Genomic DNA, 27,643 nt, shown 5'->3' on the forward strand with positions numbered 1-27,643 from the left:
ATGGGAATGAAATGCGGGGTTGAGTTCAGTGTAATTAACAATTATTACAAAGTTTAAAAAAAAAGTATTCTCATTTTGGATAGGGTTTAAAGTCACCTAGAACATTTTTTTTTTGGTAAAGCATTTATGTACGTTTAATATTGGCATGTTGTATTAAAGTGATATGCATTTAAAGACCCCAAACAGTGAAACCAAATACATAATTGGAACTCCAAGTTATCATTATATGAAAATACAGGAATTTTTTTTTTTTAATAGTATTAAGTACCTACTGTGTTCCCGGATCCATGCTAACTGCTAGGGATGCTATGAATCAAAGAGTGGTTTCTGCTATTAGAGAGTTTGCAGTCTGGCACATGTTTTAACTCATGTCCCAGTATGTGGCTAATATGATTAAAAGGTTAAAAATATGGTAAGTGGTGGCTAGGTCTTTTAGCCAATGATTTTTTTGTAACTAAAAATTACTCCATTCATAGAGGCAGTTCTCAAAGCAGCATTTGTTCCATTGAGTTATGCTAGCGTAAACTGTTTTGTACTGAATTCTAATGTTTTCCAGCACTCAAAGGGCACCTGACACATACCACCCATCCTTACCATCTAAATTCTGAAAAAATTAGAAAATAAAGGAGTGGCAGATAGAACATCAAACATCATCTTTGTTGCTGATAAGGTCCGAGTTGACAGACATGCTTATTGTCTATAATGGGACTGCAGAATTAGGCCAGTTAGCCACCTAATTACAGGCAAGGATGAATCAGGATGGAGGTTCCTGTAGAGCCCCTCCTGTGGGCAGTTTCTTTTCCAGATGAAGAAGGGGAAAGTGAGTCAAGCATGCTCAGTTTATTCTTAGGCTGTGACCTGCACGGTGGGTTCAGGATAACCTGTAGGAGGGCCAAAGCACAATGAAGACACCATACAAGAAAAATGAATTTTAAAGGCATGGGGGGCCAGATGAGAAGAGGAAACATGAGTTCGGGTTCTGCCTGCTTTTTATTCAGTTTGGTTACACATTTGCCCCTTAGCAATGCATGCTGGCAGAGCAGATAGAATCAAAGGTCAGTAAAATGGCGTAAACAATGTAAAGATGATCAGGTTAGGACAGTGGTCGGCAAACTCATTAGTCAACAGCCAAATATCAACAGTACAACGATTGAGATTTCTTTTGAGAGCCGAAAACCGACTTCTGCGCATGGGCCACAAAGTTTCAGTCGCACTGTACGTGCGCGCCCGCACGTGGTACTTTGTGGAAGAGCCACACTCAAGGGGCCAAAGAGCCGCATGTGGCTCTCGAGCCGCAGTTTGCAGAGCACTGGGTTAGGAAATCACCTCCAGCCATCACAATCACAGTGGGAGCAATCTTGTGCTGAATTACCAGCCCTGCTGAGATCAAGGTCCATTGGCCTTCCAATGTCTCTTTTGCACTTTCATGCTAATGTTATGCACTAGTGTCCGGCATGCTTAGACTTACCAATTTGATAAATCCTTTTATGTTGTTGGAGAGGAGAGAATAATGGAGTAGAGAGACCAGAAATTAAATGAATTGAACACCCTCTACAAGAACAAAACATCAAGAGTGAGGAAATTGCTTCCCCTTGGGAATGTCTACTGAACACAGGCAATGATGTCAGTTAAAATAACAGGCCATTAGGACAGGTTAGTAATTAGTAATCTAAGCTTTTACATTTAATGCTGTTTTAATGTACAACTCACTCTAAGATACTAGACATACCACCAACATAATTATTCTCTATCTATAGATTATTTACGTGGTAGATTATTCATGACCTGTGACTTTTTCCTCCTCTTTCTAACTCACAGTCACCTGCTTAATAGCAAGAGAAAATTGGCTTCAGTCCTGAAGTCAGAGAACCTGGCTTTGCATCTTTGTGCAGCTCCTACTTAGTTCTGTACCTTCTATGGATCTGTGCTCTTAGCTGTACAAGTGAAGTGTGTAATCTAAAATCTTAATTTCTGGAGTTATCTTTGGCCTCCTTCCCCTGGGTACAATGGATGTACATCTAAGAAAGCAAATCAATTTTAAGTTTGGCCTAAGAAAAATATGATTGTGGGAGATAAGAATGCTCATAACAACTACATCTATTTTTTAAAACTTCTATGGCATTTATAATTTACAACGTACAATTTTAACATATTATTCTAAATTGTTTTTCTTTCTTCTCTGTTCATTTTCTTTCCTAGTAACACTAGACATGCTTTCCATTATATTGTTTTTAAGAGAATAACCTGTATAACCCATAGTCCATTGTTCCTGGGCCCCATAGGAGGTATACAATTAATATAGAGAATTTCTTTTCTGTTAAATCATTTTCTGTTAAATCAATTATTTAGGGGGATTATTGTTTTCAAACTTGGCTATGACTGAATTTATTTCCATCTTTAATAAGCTTGTGTCCAAAATAGGAGTTCAATTACATCACTTATATCATTGCCTAGTAAATATGAAAGCTGAATTCTAAATGTTATATGGTTATTTGTATTATTGACTCATTAATATATTACATGTAGTATTTTATTTAATCATAGTATGCTATTATGTGTTGATTCATATATGTGTACACACACACACATACACTTAGCAGATACATTTCCCCCCTGATTAAAAGGATACCATTTAAGAACCATTCCATGCCAGGAAAAGTTGTTTTAAAAATTTATCAGTTTGCTCCTGTAATCTTCATAATCAAATATAACATACTAGAGGCCCAATGCACAAAAATTTGTGCAAGAGTAGGCCTTCCTTCCCCCAGCTGCCGGCACCAGCTTCCCTCCAGCACCCGGGACCCGGGCTGCTTCCCTCCTCTGGCCGCCCACAGTCACCTGGGACCCAGGCTGGCTTCCCTCTGGCCCCGGCTTGGTCAGAAAGGACGTCTGGAATGACGTCCAGTCTAATTAGCATATTACCCTTTTATTATTATAGATGGTAAATGTATCATTGTAAGTTATGCATCTACATTGATCTTGTATCTTCTAAAAGGTATGGTGTGGAGCCTCCTGGTTTGATAAAGTTGGAAAAAGAAATTGAACAAGAAGAAACACTTTCTGCCCCTTCTCCTTCACCTTCTCCTTCATCAAAGTCTTCTGGAAAAAAGAGTACAGGAAACTTACTGGATGATGCAGTAAGTAAAACTGGTCAGACTTCTTACTACTTAGTCTTTTTTGAATTTCAAAACTCATTCTGTTTCATTTTATTTTTTTAATTTAAATTCTTTATTGTTTAAAGTATTACATATGTCTCTGTTTTCCCCCCATTGACCTCTCCCTGACAATTCCCACTCCCAGCACATGCCCTCACCCCCTACTGTCTGTGTCCATGGGTTATGCTTATATGCATGCATACAAGTCCTTCGGTTGATCTCTTCTCCTCCCCCCCGCCCCGCCCCCACCTTCCCTCTGAGGTTAGACAGTCTGTTTGATGCTTCTATGTCTCTGGATCTATTTTTGTTCATCAGTTTATGATGTTCATTATATTCCACAAATGAGTAAGATCATGTGATATTTATCTTTCTCTGACTGGCTTATTTTGCTTAGCATAATGCTCTCCAGGCCCATCCATGCTGTTGCAAATGGTAAGAATTTCTTCTTTTTTACAGCAGTGTAGTATTCCATTGTGTAAATGTACCACCATTTTTTAATCCACTCATCTGCTGATGGGCACTTAGGCTGTTTCCAAATCTTAGCTATTGTAAATTGTGCTGCTCTGAACATAGGGGTGCATATATCCTTTCTGATTGGTGTTTCTGATTTCTTGGGATATATTCCTAGAAGTGGAAATACTGGGTCAAATCATTCTGCACAATCTCTTATCAGTCTAACCTATATCTATTTCAATTTCATTGAAATTCATTTTAAAATCCTGTGAAAAACTCTGTACTTCTACAGTTCATTTTGAGATCAAAACTGAACCAGTCATTTAAAATAAAATGTCACTTAATTCTGCTGAATAGTATCTAACAATTTAGGACAATAGATCAGCTCCTTAAAAGTTGACTTTGAAAACACTTAAGGCTGTTGCTATTGGTTTATGACTCCTCATTTCACAGGTAAGAAGCCTGAGGCATGAGATCTGGAGGATTGTTAAAGAGGGAAAGCAAATACCACAGAGAAGATAACTGCTCTTTACCGACTGCCTGCTGTGGCCCAGGGTCTAGCATTGTTTTCCAAGTGCTCTTGGTATCTGTAATGCAGGTTTCTTACTGAGAAAACACAAACAGAAGTTGGGTCACCTACAGAGGAAAGGAGAGGAACTCAGATTCCAACCCAGTTTTGTCTAACTCTAAGGTCCCCATCCCTCTACTTAGCAGAGTCCTTGAGTCACAGTCTTTGGGAGATTAGCAACTATTATCATTATACCCTCATAATCACAGAAGACATCCTAGGTGTTACAGCAAAAGGAATGAATAAAAACTCTCTGGCAACTTCTGTTGCCTGTTAAGTAGTTCTTGGTGATAAGAAGTGTGTTTGATTATGTGTATTTACCGCCCAGAACATGTGTTTTGGGTACAAATGTAAAAAAAAAAATGCTTATTTGTTTTATAGAAAATAGTAACATCATTCAGAGCTGTTAGAGTGAAGTATGTCTCCAATACATGGGGAGAGTCCTGGGAAACTAGCAGCAGCCACAATGCCCATTCCAAGGAGTAGACAGAACTGACAAGGACTGCTGACCCATGACTGAGGGTTTCCTTCTCCAGGGAATGAGCTGAAAAGGCTGGGACTGTGGCTGACTGGCACTACACAGTGCAGAAACAGTTTCCCATCTTTTGCTTTCCTCCATGTGGCACGCTATCTTACACTGCAGGTTTAGATGAGCAGAAATATAACTTTTTCTGACAGATTGAGAATTCCCATTTCTGCTAAGTGCAGCAGACCAGCAGACTTAAACTTAGCCTGTTACAGTATCTTAGCCAATAACAGTTTAGTTTCTTCTGTTCAGTCCATTCAGGAATTAAAGAATAGGCAAGGACATTTTTTATCCTCACCTGAGGAGATATATATATTTATATATATATATATATATACACACATATACACACACACACACTAATAAAAGGGAAATATGCTAATTAGACCGGATGTCCTTCCGGACAAAGCCATGGTGGCGGTGGCGGGGGCCGAGGCAGAGGTGGTTAGGGGCGATTAAGCCAGCAGGGGAGAGCGGTTAGGAGCTAGCGGTCCTGGATTGGAGAGGGTGCAGGCCGGGCTGAGGGTCCCCCCACACCCCGCCCCACCCCATGCATGAATTTCGTTCACCAGGCCTCTAGTTTATATATATAAATATATGTGTATATATATATATATATATATATATATATATATATATATATATGTATTGTTTTTGTTATTGATTTTTAGAGAGACAAAGGGAGAAGGAGAGAGAAAAACATTGATATGAGAGAAAAACATCCATTGGTTGCTTCCTATATGCACCCCAACCAGGGATCAAACCCGTGATCCTTAGGTGCATGGGACAATGCTTCTACCAACTGAGCCACACCAGCCAGGGCTAGGCAAGGACATTTTAATACCACTTGAAACAATTTTAAGCCCATCCAGCAGGGCTCAGTGGTTGAGCATTGACTTGTGAACCAGAAGGTCATGGTTCAATTCCCGGTCAGGGCATATGCCTTGGTTGTGGGCTCAATCCCCAGTGTGGGGTGTGCAGGAGGCAGCCAATCAATGACTCTCTCTCATCCTTCTCATCCTTGTTGTTTCTATCACTTTCTCCCTCTCCTGTCCTCTCTGAAATCAATAAAATATATTTAAAAAATTTTTAAAATCACAGAACTGTTTTTAAGGGATCAGTGACATGCCTTGCTTATCATAATATTTCATATTTTATAAGTTAATTGAATAAAGTATTGTATTAAAAGTATAGTAGGTAATAGTGCATTATTTATATATTGATGAGAAAAAATTTCCCCGATTTATTTTGAAGTAAGATGTTCCTTTAGTCTTTCGCTTATAAATGTGTATCTCTGGGGCAACTGCACTTGATTTTAATCCTTTTCTCCTCAGCTGTCACCTCTACTCATTTTCTTTAATGCATTATAGTCGGAGCTCTGGCCAGCATCATAACCTCCTAATGAATTAATTTCTGAGTCAAATACATTTTTTTTTTAGTTCTCAAATTATGAGGCTTATTTCTCTTGTATGACACTGTTGAACAATGTGTTCTTGACATTATTATCCATAAACATTATTGTTACCTAAGTGCAACTCAGATTTGATGAAAATTATATAGGGGTTCCTTTTAACATCCAAGGTAAAACCCAAATCATTTATGTCACATAAGTCTCCATGTGCTGGCCTATTTTGTCTTTCCCCTCTAGACTCATCCTAGCATTCAGAGGTACCCATTGTAAAGATGCCTGCTAACCCCAAATTCCTAAGGACATTTTATGCTCTGTGTTTTTCCTCATTTGCTTTCATCACCATATGTATGCCTATACATCTTTAAATCTACTTTTAAACACCTTTTCATCTTTTAAAATTCAGGCTGTGAGTTTTCCTTGGCATCTCCCATTCTAGGTGAAATTGACAAATTAGTCCTTGATGCCCCAAGTATTTTTATATATTTCATGATGTATTTACCTTATTGGGCATAAATACCCATTATTCTCTATGTGTATGTAGTCCTTGTTCTCAAAGACACGGACCATCTTTTATTAATCTACTAGAGGCCCGGTACACGAAATTCATGCACGGGGGTGTGTGTCCCTCAGCCCAGCCTGCATCCTCTCCAATCTGGGACCCCTGGTAGGATCGGGCCTAAACGGGCAGTCAGACATCCCTCTCACAATCCAGGACTGCTGGCTCCCAACTGCTCACCTGCCTGCCTTCCTGATTGCCCCTAACCACTTCTGCCTGCCAGCCTGATCACCCCCTAACCACTCCCCTGCCAGCCTGATTGATGCCTAACTGCTCCCCTGCCAGCCTGTTTGCCCCTAACTGCCCTCCCCTGCAGGCCTGGTCTCCCCTAACTGCTCTCCCCTGCAGGCCTGGGTCCCCCGCAACTGCCCTTCCCTGCAGGCCCGGTTGCCCCCAACTTCCCTCTTCTGCCGGCCTGGTCACCCCTAACTGCCCTCCCCTGCAGGCATGATTGCCCACAACTGCCCTCCTCTGCTGGCCTGATCTCCCACAACTGCCCTCTCCTGCTGGCCATCTTGTGGTGGCCATCTTGTGTCCACATGGGGGCAGGATCTTTGACCACACGGGGGCAGCCATCTTGTGTGTTGGAGTGATGGTCAATTTGCATATTACTCTTTTATTAGATAGGATGCCTATTAGTGCCATTTTTGTTGAATAGATTATCAACGTGAGTAATTAAGGTTTAAAAAAGCTTCTCCCTTGTTCTAATTATCTGGAATGGCCATGTGCTCTGGAAATGGGCACCTTGCAGAGGGAGGAGATGTTGCCCCTTGAAGCCATTTACATGAACCTGGAAGAAGTAGCTAGAATGGTTCCCTTTCTTTACCAGCTTGCTCCATATGTGGTCGTCCCTCATCCTTGAGAAGGGGAGGAAAAGGACAGGAGGGAGGAGGTGGTGAAATAACTATGACAAGGATTTTGGAAAAGTTTCTTTAATATTCCAGTCCAAACAAGACTATCACCCCATGGTGGTTCTCCCTTCTCCAACTTCTAGACCCCCAACTGGAAACAATGAGGGGCTCGCACAAGAGCTTTAAACGTCCTTTAAAGTTTACCAGAATTTGGGAACATAACCATCCATTTAGTTATGGGGTTTTAATTGAATGTAGGAATGTGCAAACTGGATATTTCTGTACTGTTGCCAGCTAGAATACTATGTTCTGAAAGTATTTAAACCAGCATTTCTCCAAGAATGTTTAGTCAAGTACTGACACCCCAGATGCTTCGCAGGGAAAATAATTCCATGGTTAGGTTGATTTGAGAAACACAGCTCACTGTATTCCCTGGGTAGAGTGTGGCAATGCACTGTGGTATATTAAAGGCACTAGTGAGTTCCATAAGGTATTGTTTTACCTGGAATTTTCCAAATTATTTGTCCACGGAAGTTTCTTATAGTCTCTCCTTCATACTTTCTTGCTGAATTTCATTGCAATATTTGCATTCTGTTTAAGTGATAGTTTTTCAGCAAAGCATTTTATTTCAGGGACAGTGGAACAGAGAGAAACATAATTTGAGCCTCACTAATGATGTAAATCAGAGATTTGTATGTCAAATATGAAAATTAAATAGTCCCTATGGCAGTTGCTTCACTGCATGTGAAGCATATATAGCAGTTGGAAATTGAAAATCATGAACCCCAGTTTGTGTTTTAGAATGTGGGTGTAAAATAGAGATTGCTTGCAAAGTTCCTGTGTTCAGTTAAAAATATTGGCTATTTCTGCTCTGACAAAATTACTATTTGTATCAAAAAAGTAAAGAAAAGAAGAAAGTGAATAAAGAGGGGGAATAAAAGAGTAAGGAGGGAAAAAGAGAAAAGAATAAAGAGAAAATAAAAAGAAAGAGAAGAGTAAGAAAAGCAGAGCTGTGTTAAGATATCATATTCCAGTGAGCAATTTCAACAGGAACTGCCAGTTTTGAAACTGTCAATATTTCCTCACATTTATTTGTTTGCTACTTAGTGGAATTGTGGAAAATTGAAAAAAAAAAAAATAGGTGACCTTTTATGTGGATAATACACCCTACCTTCTTTAATCAAGATATCATAAAAGAATACACAGTGGTGTCCATTCAGATTAATTTATTCTCCCGAGGTCCTGATAGAGCGATTCAGCTGCGATAAAGTGGTGGGGTCGGGTTCAGTTCTCTTTGCATTCCCTCATGGTGAGCTGGTTCCCACACAATGAGTTGAATCCAGTTCTAAGAAACCATTCTTACTTTCTTCCTCTTCTCCATCAACTTCCTCAGTCTGGGGATGAGAGATAGTGTAATTCTGAGTAATCAGGGCTCCTCTTGAAATCCCATTTCAGCAGAATACTGGCTGGGTTCCTGGGCCAAAGCGGAACACCTGCCAGCCTGACTTATCCCGAGGTAATGTAAGACGCACAGATGTCATCAGTCACTGTTTACTTAACAATCTATTTCCACTATCCCGCAGTCTGGCCTCGTCTCTTCCATTTCTGCCTCCGCCTCTCACACAACTACAAAAAAGCCCTTGATTTTTAAAAAACAAGTCTGTTTTCAAAGCTTGGAAGACACTGAGAGAAGGGCGGGCCACTTGAGAAAATGCATTTTGTATTTCACTTCATTTGATCCCCACAGTTTCTGTGTTTTGTCTAAGAACACTTCAAGATGGAAACGCTTTTACCCATCCTTGCGATTATCTTTTTTTTTTAGCAGAGGAACAACCTGAACACCAGTTTACCCTTTGCTCAATTACTGTGTGGAGGAAAGCTGGGCCAAGCAGTGTTCTCCTAAAGTTTGGGCCACATGCTTTCATGATGCTGACTTATTGTTCTATCATTACCATCTTGTTTAAGAATATCCATTCAAAAATGTCTCTAGAGACAGAATTCTGTTAATACTGTGGGAGTGGGTGGATGTATCTATGGGCCAAGTGTCATATAATAGAAAAAATTCAGAACTCAAATACATGGACCTAATTACTAACTTAATGACCTTAACAGTTTTTGTTTTTGTTTTTCATTTTTCAATGAAAGCCATTTGTAACATTCTTTGAATCCAATTTTAATCTGTTGCATGATTTCCCCCTGTGTCCCATATAGGCTCATGTTTTTATTTATCCATTCATTTAGTTACTCAATATTCATTTATTGAACACATAGAATATGCCATTAAGGGATTTTGTTTTATTTAAAGGATTTAAAACTATAATGAAATACTATCTTAACCCTTAAATAACTCACAATCCAGCAAAGAGAAATTAAGGTTAACCAATAACTGATATACGATTTGATATGGTAAGAATAAGTATTAAGAATTATAGGTTTATATGTTGGCAGAATTAGGAATTCTAGACAGGACAGATGAAAATATGTATCTCAAAGTTGGTTCCCTCTCCCTTAGCTATAGTGTCAGTTTTTCTTTATAGGTCTTCACTGAGGCATAATTGCACAGCACTTAAGATAAGTTTTCTTCAGGATTTCTCCACTTATTTCTAGCTTTTTCTCTAGTTATTATGCTTTCATACTTTCTGGAATCTCTCAATCTGGGGAAACCAAGCTAACTAAGTTCTGTATACCAACACACAAGTGAATGCCTGTGTCACTCTTTCCACAGGTTTTGTTTAATAGAAGTTTGATTGAAGTCAGACGTTGCTTTATTTGAAGCAATGATTGACTATCTTTGGTGACAAAACTCTAGAAACCATATCTTTGTGGAAAAAAGAACTCAAGTGGGAGAGACCAAGCCAGTTCTTCAGAAACTAAATTTATTCAGTCTAGCTTCTCAATTGCAGGGTGCATATTGTTTAGATCGGTGACTCAAAACACAGGAAATTGTTGCTTTGGGTTGTTTAGTTGGTGAATGGAAGAGAGGGCAGTTATGAGACACAGCATGACAGGTTCCCAATTAAGAAATACATAAATATAAACTTCATCCCTCAAGTTGTGGTCTATATACATTCCCTTCTAATAGTCACAATTACTTATAGGCATTGTGCACATATCATTTAGATTAGGTATTTTTTTCAGAATAGGGAGATAGATAAAATCAAGGTAAATTCTGATATTCAGACGTGGTTTTATAAAATGTATGTAAATTGTAAGATACTGCCACTGGAGTAGGTTTTGGTGGATGGCACTTACTGAGATAGAGTGCATTGCTGGGTGAGCCTGGGTGTATTAGAGATGACTTCTTTTTAAAAAAAAATTATGTTTTTATTAATTTTTAGAGAGGAAAGGAGAGGAATAGAGAGATAGAAACAACAATGAGAGAGAAACATCATTGATTGGCTGCCTCCTGCAACTGCTGGACCACACTGGCCAGGCTAGAGATGACTTATTAAAGAAAACCTTTGAGTTCAAAATAAGATGTAACAATTCTATCTAATAAAGAGCTAATATGCAAATGGTTGTCACACCATCATGCTGGGGCCAGGGGACCTGAGGCTGCTCCCCGCACTCGGCGGGGCTTGACAGGAGTGGGACCAGCCGGGTCTGGGTCTCGCGTAATTTCGAGGCACACAGGGGTGGGCAGGGACTTGACTCTGGGTCCTGCGGCATGCTCCAGACTCTTGACAGGAGGGAGATTTTCATAAATGTTTTACTAATTTTCTTTCATCTCTGACACTTCTATTATAAAGAAAGGGCAAATAACAATATTAAAATATTTCCTCTAATTAATTCCCTTTTGATGTGCACAAATTTTGTGCACCAGGCCACTAGTAGTCTCATAAAAACAACAACAACAACAATGCATTTCATTCTCTTTATTTTGAAGTGGGTAAAATTCATATTGCTAAATTACAATGAGGGAACATACAATTTTGACATATGTTCTATTCTAGTTTTCAACATATTTATCTTGGCAACCCAATGTACATGATTCTCCCCCATTTTTAATTCTCCCACATTGAGAGAACCCAGATTCATTCTTACGCTGCAAATTGATTTGCTCATTGTTATCCTCCAGCATCGTTTCTTTGTCATCACCCGGCTCGTGCCTTAGTGCAGTCATTGGCCTTCAGAAAATGCCTTCCAGGCCTGACCTTCACACGGTTAGGACTCAACTGCTCATATCATGTTCATAGTGTGATATAGAACACATATAAAAGCAGTCCTGGTCCAGGGGCCTTTGAACCTACAGAACAGATTAATCTAAATGGGACTTGATGAAGGAGAATGAACTTGCTTGCTCTTCTGTTTCAGGTGAAAAGGATTTCTGAGGATCCTCCTTGCAAGTGCCCAAACAAATTCTGTGTGGAGAGGCTCTCTCAAGGAAGATACCGAGTGGGAGAAAAGATCCTCTTCATTAGGGTAAAGTTTTACTTCTCACGTGATATCTTGTCCTTTATGAGACTTTCAGGACTTGAGTGGGGTTACAGGAAAGTATGTCCAGTAACTAAGCAGGGACTTCCCCTAGGGTGGTTTCAGTTGGACTTGAAGACATAAGGTATGAACATTTAAATACGTATCATACATAATTACTGCTGAGGGCTAAATAAATAGAACTATCTCTCTCTTTTTACATATACCCAAACATGCATACCAAATACACCATAGAGATCAAATAGAACGAGGAAAAGAAAAAACAACAAATTCATTTCTGTTTATACATTTAGTTTCAAAAGAACGACTCCCCCCATTCCCCCTCACCCCCCCCCCACACACACACACAGAGATATCCTCAATGGGAAACAGAAATCAACATTCTGCCCTGATCTTTCATATCTCCACTTCGGGAATATCATCCTATTGGTCCTGGCAACTTTCAAATTATTTGAACATGATTTTTAAAAGAAGTTCAGATTATGAACCAGGGTGAGGGGAATGAAAGCTCATTGCAATGGCCTGGCTAAATAGTGACTGCCATTTCTTACTTAGTTTTCTGGGTGAATGAAGAAATGTGGACCTATGCCAATGAATGATTTGGTAATCTCCATTTTACAATTGCCCTAATTAGAAATCTGACTAGGTTGTAATTAGGGGCTCAATAAAATCACATTTCAGGCCTTTCACTTGTGATCTGTTTTGGAAATAATCAAGAAAACTTAATCTCTCAAAATAAGACTTTTCATAAGACTAAGAATTCTTCTTCTGAGAAATAAGAAAATGGAAAACGTAGCACTGATACATTCCTAGAATTGATAAGTATAAATATTTTTCCACCATAGTTGTTAGTAATTACCTAAATAACCGCAGTTAGGATTCAAAGGAGTTATAGTCTCTTTTCTTTTGAACAAGTTACGAATTTCTTGCTTGTTACTTTATTTTGTAGAACAGAATATTTGAATGCTACATCTAGTATAATCAGAGAATACTCTAAACAATACTCACAGTGATGGCCCAATAGTAAATTTGCCTGTGCAATATTTTCTTAATTTCAACTTCTGACTGAAATTTATTTGTGTGACAGATTTTTTAAGGTTCTACATCATGTTACTTGAAGAAAAGTTTGATCATAATTAGCCTTCAAAATAATGTCAGTCATTTTTTAAATCTAATTTAGGTCAGTGTTCATTGGTGTGTGTTTTTTAAATAATTTTAGGTAAAAATTGATATTTTGGAATAGCAATGAAAGGGATTGAATAGGTTAGTATTAGAGTTTTGTTACAAATCTGGGAGAGTGGCCTCACTAGGATAAACAGTCACCCCCATCAATGCTTATTGTCCTCTTATATTTTATTATAGGGATAATATATAGTTTATTTTAGCCACGCTGCCTGCTTTCCCTTTAGTACATTAAAAATAGTGATTTAGTCATTCTAAAGATATGTTTAAATTTTACTATGCTGACCTTTCTCAATTGAGAGTCAGGCTCCTTGAGAATATTGGGTCCTTGAACCTGGAAGCAAAACAAGGTTTAATTCATGTAAAACAATTATTCCTTTTATGATGGAAGTGTTGACAAACACATAATTAATAAATTAGATACTTTTCTTCTGTTGTAACCTAATATCTGTAAGCAAAAAATATATATACATATATGTATATAGCTATTACATGTTTATTTGTGTCTGGTCTTTATATTTAGTCAATTGTCAGGAAGTTTGATACCGGTATTTATGAATAACATAAATTTACATAGCATTTAATATTTAAGAAAATTTTTGGTGTGCCATTTTTCTTTTCAGAAAGTGAGTTCCTTTTGGTAAAATCTGTGCATGTGTTGTTTATAGAGGAATTGGGATTTGCTTTACTGAAAAAAAATTGCATCAACTTCCCTAGTGATAACATTTGAATTAAATACCAGTGTGTTACAGCAGAATATACTATGTACATTCAGTTTCATGCTTCCAGTGTTCCTGGTAAGCCTGCAATAAGGGAGTCGACTATGATGTGGTTTTCACTGACTGGCCAGCAAGTCATGGTGTCATGCTGCTATGACAGGTGTTTTAATCAATTTTAGTTATTCACTTTTTCTCATTTTGCACTGTCCACATACAATGTGAGCTATTTTTTTTTACAACAGATTTCCCTTTAAAATTAACCTGTTATTTTTCATATCTTAATTATTAAAAAGGAATATTTATATGACTGCTTAAACCAGAAAGTAAAACTATTTGTCAAAAAAAAAAGTTATCTCTTAATATATATTGAAATTCTTATCCTTTGGCTTGCCAGGGGTCTATTCTCACCCTGACGGAGGAAAGTGATTCCAAAAAGACTCCTCTGTTGTTTCTCGATTATCCCTCATGGCTTTTTACCTCCCAGTCCCTAGAGTTTAGAAATTGAAATTTCACAGGCAAGCCATAGGCACTGTTCATTGCACATGTTCTTCCTGCTTCCTTCTCTTCACTGAATGCAGGAACTAATAGCGTCTTAGTGACGAGTACAGGCTTTGGCTAGTACTTTTGATTTGTGGCAGGTTCTATATTGAATTGATTGCTATTCTGCACTAACGCACTACAAGGAACTGACAGTTATTACTAAAAAACAACACCCCAAACCCTCAGAGGAATTGGTTTTCAAGTGATCATATGGTTGTTGCTGCTCGTTTCTTAACTTATGGCTCTGTGAACACCTGGGTTAAGGAGTAAATGCGTTGTAGTCAAATGCTCACTCACGCTAGGGAATGGCCACATCACAGTGGCTGCACTGCAGTGCTGCATTTCCTAAACTTACGTTTTTCACATTGGCATATTTTAAGTGTTTTCATATCTTTTTTGAGGCTGCTAAACATGGTCATATTTACTACACAAGACATCATAAGTAGATGCACTTATGTATTTTATTATACAAAATATACATACAATGAAATATACATGGTGTCTTAGCTTTTATCCCCTAGTTTTCTGTCAGTCCTGGTCTTCATATGGCCATAATCATCCTGGCCATGCAAAGAACAATTCTGTCTTCTAAGGCTGTTGTTAAGACTACTCACTTAGCTCTTACATAAAGGTAATGCAGTTATCAAAACAGTGACTCAGGAAAAAACTCTCTTAGAATTAGTAGATGCAAAATTATCTTAATAAGTCTGCATGTAACACGTTTACTCTAGATTTAACGATTTCATTCCTAACAAAATTCCAAGGTTTGTTGACAATACCCAATCACTTTACTTAGATACGGTTTTATGATTATTATGTATATGAACACATCTTCTCTTTATTCATTAAAACAGACACACTAACAGCAAATAAGAATGAAAAATATAAGAATGCCAGCAGATTACAGAAATAGAGCCCAGAAGATGTTTTCTGCAGAGGATAACTTTGCTAAACATATGTCTTATCTGTGGGTTTCTAGAAAGAGTGTATGCATGGATCCTTCACCTACATGGCTACCTTGTGTGCACTTGTCTAGATGCAACCATATGCCTATGTAGGCATGTTTGCTTATGTGCATATGTCTCTGTTTCAAGGGGAGGAATTAATCTATATCCAATATAAAGAATCCAGTAGGATAAGGGAAAACCTCTGAGGTTTTTGACTGTACCTTTTAGACAATCATGCTAATAATCCCCTGCCAAAGTGGGAATTCTCTTGTTTCTAGTTTATAAAAAATAATTTTCAAAGCTATATTTTTTCTGTATATCTTCTAACAAGCAACACTGTTTTTGACCAATCTGATAGACAAGCAAGATAAATGCAGCTAATTTGTATCTGTAGTGCAGATACAAATTTACTTTCCTCCGAGATATAAATATTTCAGTTACTTTTCAGTGACTTTTGAATTTGGACAGTGATGCTAAAATCTCCTTCTTGATTACTGAGGTAACAGAGGTTGGGATATTACTCTTTAGCTATGTTATAAATCTTTAAAATGTAAATAGAAGGGTCTCAGGCCTAATGGTATTATTTGAGGAGAAGAGAAGTAAGAATTGTACTTTGTTCATTTGTTCATTCAGTCAGTTGGTATCTACCCAGGCTTTCAAGAAGTCAGTTGGCAATATGAATGTGTATAAGCTTGTGGGAAAGGTTTCCACATGCCATAAAAAGGCCTATGCTATTTTATTTGTCAGCCTCAATTCCATGGTGACAATATTCTGTGTAAATAATCCAACAGTAGTTTTTAAAAGTGATCCCAAGATAAGCAGCGTCAGCATTACCTGGGAACTTGTTGGAAGTGCAGATTCTTGGCCTCACCCTGATTCATTAAATCAGAAGCTCCCTGAGGGTAGGGCCCAGCCACCTGTGTTTTAACAAGCCCTGCAGGTGATTCTGAAGTGTGCTGAAGTTTGACACAAACAATCTAAAAGAAAACAAGAACTATAAGAAAGAAGAAATTTGTCATATAATACCACAACCAGAGATCATTGCATATCTGGTCATGGAAGACTACAACGACTCAGGTACTAGGAAATGACTTCTAGGTATCATAAGTGGGGGGAGAAACAGACTTTGAAATTGTATTTACATATTCAAAATTCCACTTTGTGGAAATGATATATACTTTATGATTAAGACTAGAAGGGAATAGGAATCATTGAAAATAGTTTTTAATTGTTGGAGGCATAAAATTATGAGTGAGCACTTACTTTTGATGATGACATTAATAACATGAACTCTTCAGAAGAAGAGAAGCCAGTGACGTGATACTGTTGCAGATTTGAGAGTAAATAAAAGGACTTTTAGAAGAGGTCATATTAATGAGCTGACTGTTCATTTTTCTGGTCCTCTGGCCAAGGGTAGGGAAGTTCATGGAGTCATGTTGTTGTAGACCAGGGAGGACTTGGCGTTTTTGTTGTGGAACTATAGCATATTTTTCCTTGGCTGATGCTTTTACCTTTTATCTTTCTTTACTATTTTACCTCTCCATTTCAGAAACTCCCTCCAGTTGTTTTGGGTTAGTACTAGAAAACATGCAAACATCTGTAAATTGTCCCTTCTCTCTGCAGGCCCCATAATTGAGACATGTACTCCGTTTTCTCTCTCTTAGGCATGAAAGCTTTAATCATGATATCCCTTTCCTTTAAAGCTAAATTTTTAGGGACCTGCAAATCACCTAATATGATGAACTGATCTTTGCTAATATGATACATTGATTTGTAAAGGGCTCTAAGGAAAAGAATGTTCATGGGGTAAGAGCTTTACACTTACCATTGTTGCTCTAATATTCTGGTAATAAGACTTTCTGGCACAATAGCAAGCAAACGAGTGGGGTCCTATGTTGTGAGATAGCTGACTTTTTGTGCTACTTGCTTTGGGCACTGATATGATGAATACTTTTTACAGTTTATCACTTAATTACAATTTATCACTACCCTAACATTGTACCTTAACTAACGTTGCTCAAAGTGTGTTCCAGGAAATAATAGTTCCAGAAGATGTTCAAAGGTATTATTTATAAAGAAAAGCTATTGCAAAAAAGAGTTTGAACAAGTTTCTTTAATTACTCTTATTACCGATAGTTGACTTCATTAGCCTCTGTCTGAGCACGTGATAGATCTCATTGTACTTCTCATCCTGGTATGTCACCATTCCCATTTTACAGATGAGAAAGCTGAAACATGGAGATTTAATAACTTCTGAAAGACATAAGCTAATAAGTGGTGAAGGTGGGATTCAAAGGCCCAACTCTTGAATTTATGTTCTCTACTAGTAAGCAATATTGATTTGTTTAACTGGTATTATCTGGGATTTCTTGTAGGGTGAATAATGAGAACTATTAATCCCACAGTATACAGTGAAATATACTATGTAGCATTTTCCAAATGTGTCTGACCATAACTAACCATAGAAGTTGTCTTTTCCCATCTTCTTTTAAATAAAAAAACCTCCCAGAGCATCATCCTGAGCTTTGGAGGTTATGAAAACATACTTTGGGAAATGAATTATCAATTGAAGCAAGTTCAATAATTATTTTATAACATAGAATTATACTGAATTGAAAGTTTTCTACATTTGCCAGAGTTAAACCTCATATATATTAAAGTACTTCCAAGAAATGTTGAATTTATACTCATTTTTACCTTAAAGTTCTATTTGGAAATTATGATTCAAGGAAATGACTAGAAACCCTTTAAAGGAAAGACAGCTAAAATTAAAAAGTATCATGTGTGGGGGGCATTTTAACAAGTGCTTTCTATACAGTGAGTCCCCTCTACCACACAACTGGGGAATTATTTTCACCCTTTTGTTACAAGTGAAAATATAAAAGTCGTGTTGTTGTGTGTGTTTTTTTCAGACCTAGAAAGACTAAGTCTGAAGTATGTAGTGTGATAAACAAAATTTAAGTTTTGACTCCCAAACCCAGAATCCACTCCACTCCAAGCTAGTTCCCTGTGGCATGTCAATGAAATGCAAATGTTTTATTCACAAGCTTAGTATTCTGAAAATGAGCTACACCTTTTTACACTATATTTGAGGCTCAACTATATAGTAGTGTTTCCTTATATCATTTTTACTTTAAAAATATTCAGAATTCAAAAGGCGTTACAATTGCATAATCAATAGTGCCTACTATAAATAAAGGGATATAATGTGGATTGTTACAATTATAACAATACTTATTAGGTGTCTATTCATATGCCAGACACTGTTCAAAAGATTTATATGGCCTATCTAGTGTAATACTCAAAACCATTTAGGCATCTATACATCATAAGATGTATTGTTATCTGTCCCGATATTTTTTTAAATGGAACTTAGAAGATAAATCTTCTCTATTTCGAGTTGAGTCTTCTTGCTAATTGCAGATATTTTTAAAGTGGATTAATATTATTTCAGGACATTTTTATAGCAGACTTTCACATTAGGTAAAAGCATATGACACAACGCAATATACAGATGATGTGTCAGGATTGTACACTTGAAACCTATATAATCTTACTAACCAATGTCACCCCATACATTTAATAAAAAAGAAAATAAATTAAAAATAAAATAAAATTTTGCATAAAAAACAACAGCAACACAAAACCATATAAGGTCCCTGTTGACACCCTAATGGTTTAGGATATTTTTTTTTTCTTCTCATTTTAAGAAGTGTGACTTTTAAAGAGCCTGAAGAAAATACGATGAATAATTTAATTGGAAGTCAGCAAAGGGATTTGAAATGTTATGAAGTCGCCTTCTTTCTATTACTTTTAAATGAAATCATCTCAGATCAATGGAAAGGTCACACACATTGTTATTGGTTCATTGTAATTTCTTCTTTACTATAAAAATTCTTCAGGATTATACCAGTGTGGTAAAAATCAACTCACTGTAACAAACCAAGCAAAAGAGGCACCAGAGCTCTGTTGCTATAGCAACCCAACCTGGCAATGTCTTCTGGGACTCACTCTAAGGTCCAATGATAGCGAGTGATATTACTTCCTTTTCTGCTCTTATGACACATATTGATTTACTGTGAGTAAAAAAGCAGCATGGTTCAAATTGCATACCTTCCCTGGTAATGAAAAATGGGCTGTTATGTAAAAATGCAAAAGACTTTTAAAGAAGTAGCAAGCACAGTAATACTTCCATTTATCTTAGTGGAAATATTACACAAACAGACATTACTCAACAGCTAAATGTCGAAAACTCATTTAAAAAAACATTAATATGAACCTTTCCTCTCATTTAGCAATTTATGGGAGCAGTGATTAGGGTTTTAAAGCTGTCTAATGGCTTACATTCATTTCAAGGAAAAAAAAAATATGACCATGTTTGCCTCTGATGTATGTAAAATCTCAGACAACATTTATAGTGTTCTAGTCCATGGTGAGAGAAACATGGCTGTTATTAGCACATTCATATTTTCAAACTGGGTCCCTTTCTTGGCTCAGCTACCTCCAAAGAACACTAATTCATGAAAAGCAAGCAGCAACATTTAAAATGTATTCACTTTATTTTTAGATTTTAAATTTTTTAAATAATATTTTGCTCCATTAAAGACACTCATTTGTTTTTAATTTATTCATGTTAAATGAGGCTGGGCTAATAATATGGTTATAATTTACACTTTGGTAACACATCTCTCAAGGGACTTTGCAAATGTTATTAAGTCCTCTTAAACTTTTTTCTGAGAAAGGCATATGTCCTGCATGAACGAAAAATAAATAATGATTAACCATATCTGTAAAAATAAATCAGCTATTAGGGTGTTGTTTTTCTGAGATTTATCCCTTGAGGTTGAAAACCTTAAGCAGATACAGTTTTAAAGTAGACTTTGTCGAAGATTGTACCCAACACTGCATTTGACACCACTTTCAAAAGCAAGAAAAAAATTCATTCTTTTACAAGAATGGAAAGATTAGCTAATATATATGGGAAGATCTCTATATTGTCATTTAAGTTAGAGAATTCACTTATTTTTCCATGGAGTTGTTAAGAGGTATAGCAACTGTAAAGAACAATAAATAAATGAGAACTCAAAGCCAAAGATTCCTTTTCCCTGAGAATTTGTTATTTGGCCACTTAGCAATGAGTAGTGTTTTTAAAATTATGTCTACCTTTCAGCTGACCTGATAAGCAAGGTTTACAGTGCCTTTAAGTAGTGCAATATATTTGTGACTCTCTTCCACCTTGCATCTAGAGTAAATGGACAATTTCTTGCATTAGCCACACATCAAAATTATTTACATTTACAGAAGCACTCGAAAATTATATAGCTTCAGTGTGAAAGTGCACGGGTCGTATGACCTGCATTTTCATTTCTGCATTGCTATAGCATTCCTGCCATTAAGATATATTTATTGCGCATATATACATACATATACATATGATGTATGTATTGTAGTGTGGTGTGTACATGCGTAGTGAAAAGGCACAATATGGAAAAGTTGAATTAATGTAATCATTTGGCATTTTATTTTAAAAGAAATATTAAGTTGATTTCTCTGTAGTTGAAGTTTAACCTCCTAGTCAAGTATTTTGTAAGAAAAATAAACCTTATGCCCAGTCGGTATAGCCCACTTTTTGAGCATTGACCTGTGAACCAGAAGGTCACGATTTGATTTCCGGTCAGAGCACATACCCAGGTTGCAAGCTCAATCCCCAGTAGAGGATATACAGGAGGCAGCCAATCAGTGATTCTCTCTCATCATTGATGTTTCTATTTCTCTCTCCCTCTCCCTCTCCCTTCCTCTCTGAAATCAATATATATATATATATATATATATATATACCTTTTCTTTTCACTACATTTCATTACATATAGTATTTAATATTCAATGACTGTTTTCTTTGTGTCAGGTGCTTTTCTAACTACTTTCCTTGGATTCTTTTATTTAGCCCTCACAACTCTTTGAGATAGGCACTATTATTTCCATTTTATCTATAAAGAAACCAAGATTAGGGAATTAATTACTAGTACTTGTTCAAGGCCACACAACTTTAAGAGTCAAAGCCTTTTTTTGAATTCAACATACCTAACTTCAGAGCCCAGGGTTTTAACTGCAGTCTAGGCTTTCATTCCCTTTCAGATTGTCTGGTCTTTGGGCAGGTCATCTTGTGAGTATTGCTCCTCTACCTTTCAGCATCCATTAATAATTGACGCGTACTTCATGTGCAGCTCTTAATTTGTTTATCCCTTTGCTTGTGAGCTTTGGAAAATTGTTCAATTTGATAGCCAATCCCTGTTGGAGAGTCAGAAGAAAGTACCCAGGAAACAAAGAGTATTAAAAAAAACAATAACAACCACCCTGTCCTTACCTCCCCCACAAAAAATCAGAAAAACCAACCAGTATAATTTTCAGTGTACAACATATTTATTAACTTTTTCAATATATACTGACCAGACTTGAAAAGCAAAAATTTATTCTGGGAATGAAGAAACTAAGCAATATTCTCAAATAGATTTCCATTTACAGTTTGCTTTATGCAGTTAAGATTAAATTTGATTATGTATAAAAGGAGTTTCTGAGCATCTTATGGTGGGGTAAAGGGTGAAATTGTCTTGTGTATGCTTTTATACTTTTATGAAAGGGGTTAAATTGAACTTAGGACAAAGTTCAAACTGAAAACTTGGCATAGCAACTAAGGCTTTTAAAAGCAAGTTCCCTAAAAATGGATGTCAAGTAATTTTTAAAGAGTAATGTTTCTTAACTGTTTTTATCCTGGTACTTAATGGTGGTACAGCATATCTTACTTTCATATGATTTGTAAAGTACATTCACTTATACATCATCTTATTTTATTTTCATTACTTTACTACTCTTTGAGAAGGATCAGTGTGATTGTTAATTTACATATCTTATTGAATTGAGACAACTGCAAATTAAATAGAGATTTAACAACTTTCCCAAGGTAATCCAACTAGTAAGTGGTTGATACAGGGTTAAATCACATTATAAATTTATATATATATATTAAATTTCATATATTTTCAACTTCACACAATAAAATTTCCCTTTGAAGTTCTGTTGTGTGTTTTTTAATCTTCACAAAAATGGAAACACTTAGCTGTTCATTGTGTTTTTGATTTAAGGGTTATTTGCCCTGCATTACAAAGTAGACATTACATAGTCATGTGAATTTGTAAAGTTTATAAGACTTTTCTCTTCTTTCCTTTTGTAGTCTTCCTAACAAGAACATTTCTTGGTTTATGTGTTCTATGCTGACACAAATGTGAATGATTTTAATGATTAAAATGTGAGTGACTTTTTGCAAAAGGGAAAGAAATGAAACAATTATACATAATGTGTCATGGTCTTAAATTATTGATGAGTCTTCTAGCAGCCAAAGAATAAACCTGTGAAATATCTGTCAGTATAAATTATATTTAATCCTCCCATGGGTTTAAGTTGCATAAACAGGATGACAGGAAGCAGCCAGATTTATTAAGAAATGTACTTTGCAAATGTGGCCATCTTGAGTTAGTATTGAATGTAGTCAAGCGTGGTAGAAATTTTTTCATTACAACAGGGACTAGAATAAAATAGGACTCATTTATTTAGTGGTATCTTTTTTGTAATATCACTGAGCTAAGCTTCTGCGTGACTTGGCCATTTTAGACGTTGCTTTGCATTTCTTCTCTAATACATTTCATTTTGAATTTCAGTTCCTCAGTAAAAACATGGAATCTTGGTCCCGGACTCAGAAGGTGTCCCCTTTTCCTAATGCCCAGCCTTTCATTGCAGGAGCCTTGCCAGTTCACACCAAATTTTAGTTCACTGGGATGGCATGTTTCAATTCTATTAACGTTAACATTTTTATTTGAAGCTTGTTCGTGTGCTGCTTTTAGGATATCTTGTGCCATTTCCTGCCATCTTGTTAGAATCATACTAAGATCCTGAGGAAATTTTTGTGTAGATTTTGGGAGGAACAAAGTATAAGGGATTTGGGTTTAATGTTGACCTTAGGATATACATGTATTCTCAATTTGTTTTATAATGAAAATCCTGATGTTCGTAAAAAAGAAAAAATTCCCCGTGAGTTATTTGGAGAGTTATTTGCTGTTTCCCTAAAAGAACCCCCACAAGAAATCACTGCATTGCATTTCTCTTGGTTGCAGCTTTTTTGTTTTTTGTTTTTTTACATCACCATTTCTTTTACACACTGGCTTCTCTTGCCAACTTTCCATCCTCCTGCATTACCCTCACACCTTGTCCTTCACACACTCTTGGCTATTATGGAGAAATGCTCTCTCTCCAGCTCAGAGCTCTTCTAATCTAGTTTGCGTTATAGACACATTTTAAGGGCCTATAAACTCCGTGGGAAAGTTTATAATGATTTGAGAAATCACCATGTAAAGGGTTTTCTCACACACACACCCTCACCTTTTTTGTTTTTTTAACCAATCAATCCATCCAGTGTTTTACTGTATTTGTTCATTTTCCCAGAAACTGACACCTTGGTTAACAGTCTCTAACTTTCACTCTGAACACAGGCATTTGTCTTATCTTTTTGAAATCCAGCCTCATAGAAGATGTGGAGCAGAGATAATCGGATAGTCTCTGAGGCATCATTTGAAAGCTGGGAAAGGGCAGGTCTGACTTAAAATCTGTCTTCTAACTTTGGCATCAGGCATAAGGTTTCTGAGAACCCCATTTCAAAACTGTAACACATTAATGTGTCATCACCCATCATTGTGTTATCCATAATAATTTTACCCAGTCCAGGACTCATTTTTGCTATTCATGGTCTTTTGACATTATGGGTTAATAGAAAAATTATGGAAACTCCTATGGCCTACAGAACACTAGGAATTTTTTAATGTCACATTGTCCACCCACCTGCTAGGAGTAAGACTAAGGTGGGATTCACCAGGAGGCCCTTGGCAGTACAATGCATATATCACAAAATCTCTCTCCCACAGTGTTGTTTGCCAAACATCTTTCTGCTTCCTTCCATTTCCCTAACAATCTATAGTTAATATGACAAGGAACTAGAAGTGGTCTCAGAAGCAAGGTGAGCACTGTCTCTCATATCCAACCTTGGAGATCTCATCTGTCTCATTTTTTTTTTTTTTTTACTCAACATCTTATAACAAAAAGAAACCTTCCAGTGTGCACAGAAAGAATTCCAGAGAGACCTGAATTTAATTGACATCTTGGCATCAAGGATTGAACAGGATCTTCCTTCATGTGCAGTAGCCATGGATCTGACAGATAGTACGTGTATATATACTAACTAGAGGAAAGAGGAAGTTAGCCTTGACTAATAGATAAAGACATTATAGCCATAATAGTATCTAATCATATAAAGGGTGGAAAATGCCTCCCAAGGATGATTTTACTTGAGAACCATAATGCTTAGTTAGAGAATCTGGGACATGTCCTTCAATTCTGACTGAAGGCCTTTCAACAAATTACCTTTCAGATAACATAGGTGTCTCTTTGTGAGTGTGTGACCATTGTGAGACTAGAATGCTGCTTAAGTACATTTTTAATTACAGCAGAAGGACCTGGTAGAGTGCCTGATGGGTCACAGAGTTTTCACAGAGTAAACAAAATGTGGTAGGGCCTTAAATAAAAGCAGGGGGCCAACATCAGCGAGCTGGATGGGCACCAGGGAAGTCCAAACAAGATGGCAGGATCTCCCCCAATGTAGGAAGTTTCACACGGAAAATAATGGCTTCATTTACTTACCTTTTTTTTCCTAGGACTTCATCAGACATTCTCTAGAGTCTGGTATGTTTCTCTTGTGGAAATGAGGCACGGACTTGACATCTGTTTCCCAGGCAAAATTATTTCCTTACATGTATCTCTCGTTTTTATAGTAAGAGTTCTGAGCAATGAACAGGAAACCACAGGACCCAAGAAAACAGATAATTCTGACATCTGTGTTTTAAAATGCCAGTGGCCAGCACAGTCTACAATCCTCAAATTATGTGTGCTTCAGTGATCACTTAGTGCAGATAATTAGGCAATAATAATCCTTCACTGTAGGATGTGAAAAAAATATACACATAGTCATTCTCATTGTAACTTAAAAAAAAAAAAAGGTTTCTTTAATCTTGTCACAAAAGATCACAGTTTGCATTTTCAGGTAATGTTCGTGTGCTTTCTGCAATGGAGATGGAGAGCATTTGATGAACTTCCTATCTTCTTGTTTCAGTAGGGTCTTCATGGTTGTTACTATGTCTCCACAGCCAAAGCAAAGCAGACATTTAAGGTAATTACTTAGATAATTAAGGGGAAACCTCTCTACTTGGCTTTCACCGTGGAGCTTTGACCTCTAGACAAATGAGGGAAGTTGGGCAACAAAAAGTGAATAATTTACTTTGTTTTTAGCGAGGTATTCAGATGATGGTTCTCCTTTGGTTTTCCCATGATACTTTGTAAAAATGGCAATCTGGGGCAGATTGGGAGTGGGTGGCAGGCAGTATCCTCACATTTTTGTCTTTTCTACATACAGTTCCCATGCAATTCCAGAGTATTCCCTCATTAAGGTTTTATTAAAATTGTTCAAAAGTATAAGCCTTGGTTTAGCTTCTATAGGCAATATCATCTTAGTCTTTGCTTTAAAGTATTGAAGATGATATGCCTGTGGAATAAAAACATAGCAGTGTATAACTGCAGGATATTCCCTTTCTACTCCCATTGCACAAATTGCCCTTTGTGTTCTCTCACACCTGCAGCCTCATGGACCCCTGCCACATCTCTGCTCCTGACACCATACTTACCCGATATATCAGCAGTGCCTTACCTAACACGTGGGATTTTGTACTTTGGTACAATACAGGTTGAAGAGGATAGGAATGATAGGACTTGAGGTTGCCAGGGTGCATAGAAGGGTTGGTTCATTTTTAGTTTTTAAATATTAATCATTCTGATCTAGAAAGGGCAACTTACTAGAATAAGTGTTACCCATTTTGTGTTAATACAAAATAATCATTAGAAAGCCCTGTTTTGTAAATTATTTAAATTGGATAAATATATCTTGAAACTACATTATGAGAATTTAGGTTAGATTTTATTTAAAAAGTATTAAATGCATTTCTTTATGCATAATTTATTCTTTATTTAGTCACCAAATACATGAATATGTGAAATGTACAAAGAACTATTAGAATTATGGAGGATGCTGTTTCTGTATAAACTCTGTTTCTTTGTAAAAATCATGCTAAACAATGTAAATAATTGGTCATACAATACTAATGATTCTGACAGTGACATATTTAATTGGTTATAAACATTAGTGATTGACAAGTATGAGAAAGAGGTTAGTTCTTGAAGAGTCACTTCTAAAGTCCCCTCAAAGGACCTGAAAATATATTTATAAAACATTAGAGTTTCTGATCAAGTTAGGGCAGAAGCAGCAGACATAACTTTCCTTGGACCTGCTGAAGACATTGCATAAAGACTTATGAGGCAAGTTACTATTAAATGAAGGTGAATACTTACCTGGCAGGGAAGATACCATGACATTAAATGAAGGTGAAACCCACATCTCTTGTGCTAACCTGGCTATGACAGCCTTGACCCCCATTTATCACCAAGATTGATTGAACCACTCTTTTTAAAAAAAAAAAAATTATTGATTTTTCACAGAGAGGAAGGGAGAGGGATAGAGAGCTAGAAACATCGATGAGAGAGAGACATCGACCAGCTGCCTCCTGCACACCCCCCACGGGGAGATGTGCCCACAACCAATGTACATGCCCTTGACCAGAATCGAACCTGGGACCTTCCAGTCTGCAGACCGACGCTCTATCCACTGAGCAAAACCGGCTTCGGCTGATTGAACCACTCTTGCTGGCTGGGTGTGAAGTTTGCCTTTCACTTATTCAGATGTCACTTGGTTAAAAGGGAAAATGTTGCCTGACTGGATTTCTTTGTTCAAAGAATATGAGTGTCTATATTCTTTTCACTACTTAAATTGCCATACCGCTCCTTGTTTATCTTAAAAGTTTTGTGGTATTTTTTCGTAAGTGTCTTTTTTGAGGGCACAAATTGAATTAGAAAGTCAGGAATATAGTTATCTGATAACCCAGTCACAATTCTTTGTACTTTAGGGTGAGTCTAAAGAAAATCTTTGCAGTTCATACGATCTCAGTAGACATCATGGACTTTATAGGGAAGGTTTGTAATGGGGCTGGCATGCTAGTTCTTTTTGGGGAGGGGCAGTTCAAGCCCCACTTTGGAGAGGCTGAAAACAGTAGAGTTCTTTCCTCTGCCTTCCTTTTTTTTCCCCCAGCCTTCCTCC

At 37.0% G+C, this 27,643-nt stretch overlaps 1 protein-coding gene across 1 annotated transcript in view; it reads left to right on the top strand.

The window, feature by feature from the left end:
- Nucleotides 1-27,643, top strand: part of GAS2 (growth arrest specific 2) — a 123,047-nt gene that overhangs the window by 65,939 nt on the left and 29,465 nt on the right. Inside the window, exons 6-8 of the mRNA XM_054725734.1 lie at nt 2,996-3,137; nt 11,835-11,942; nt 25,556-25,609. Coding sequence (XP_054581709.1) covers nt 2,996-3,137; nt 11,835-11,942; nt 25,556-25,609 — 304 coding nt within the window. The remainder of the gene's footprint in view (nt 1-2,995; nt 3,138-11,834; nt 11,943-25,555; nt 25,610-27,643) is intronic.

The sequence above is a fragment of the Eptesicus fuscus genome, chromosome 13 (assembly GCF_027574615.1).
Source record: "Eptesicus fuscus isolate TK198812 chromosome 13, DD_ASM_mEF_20220401, whole genome shotgun sequence".
NCBI lineage: Eukaryota > Metazoa > Chordata > Mammalia > Chiroptera > Vespertilionidae > Eptesicus > Eptesicus fuscus.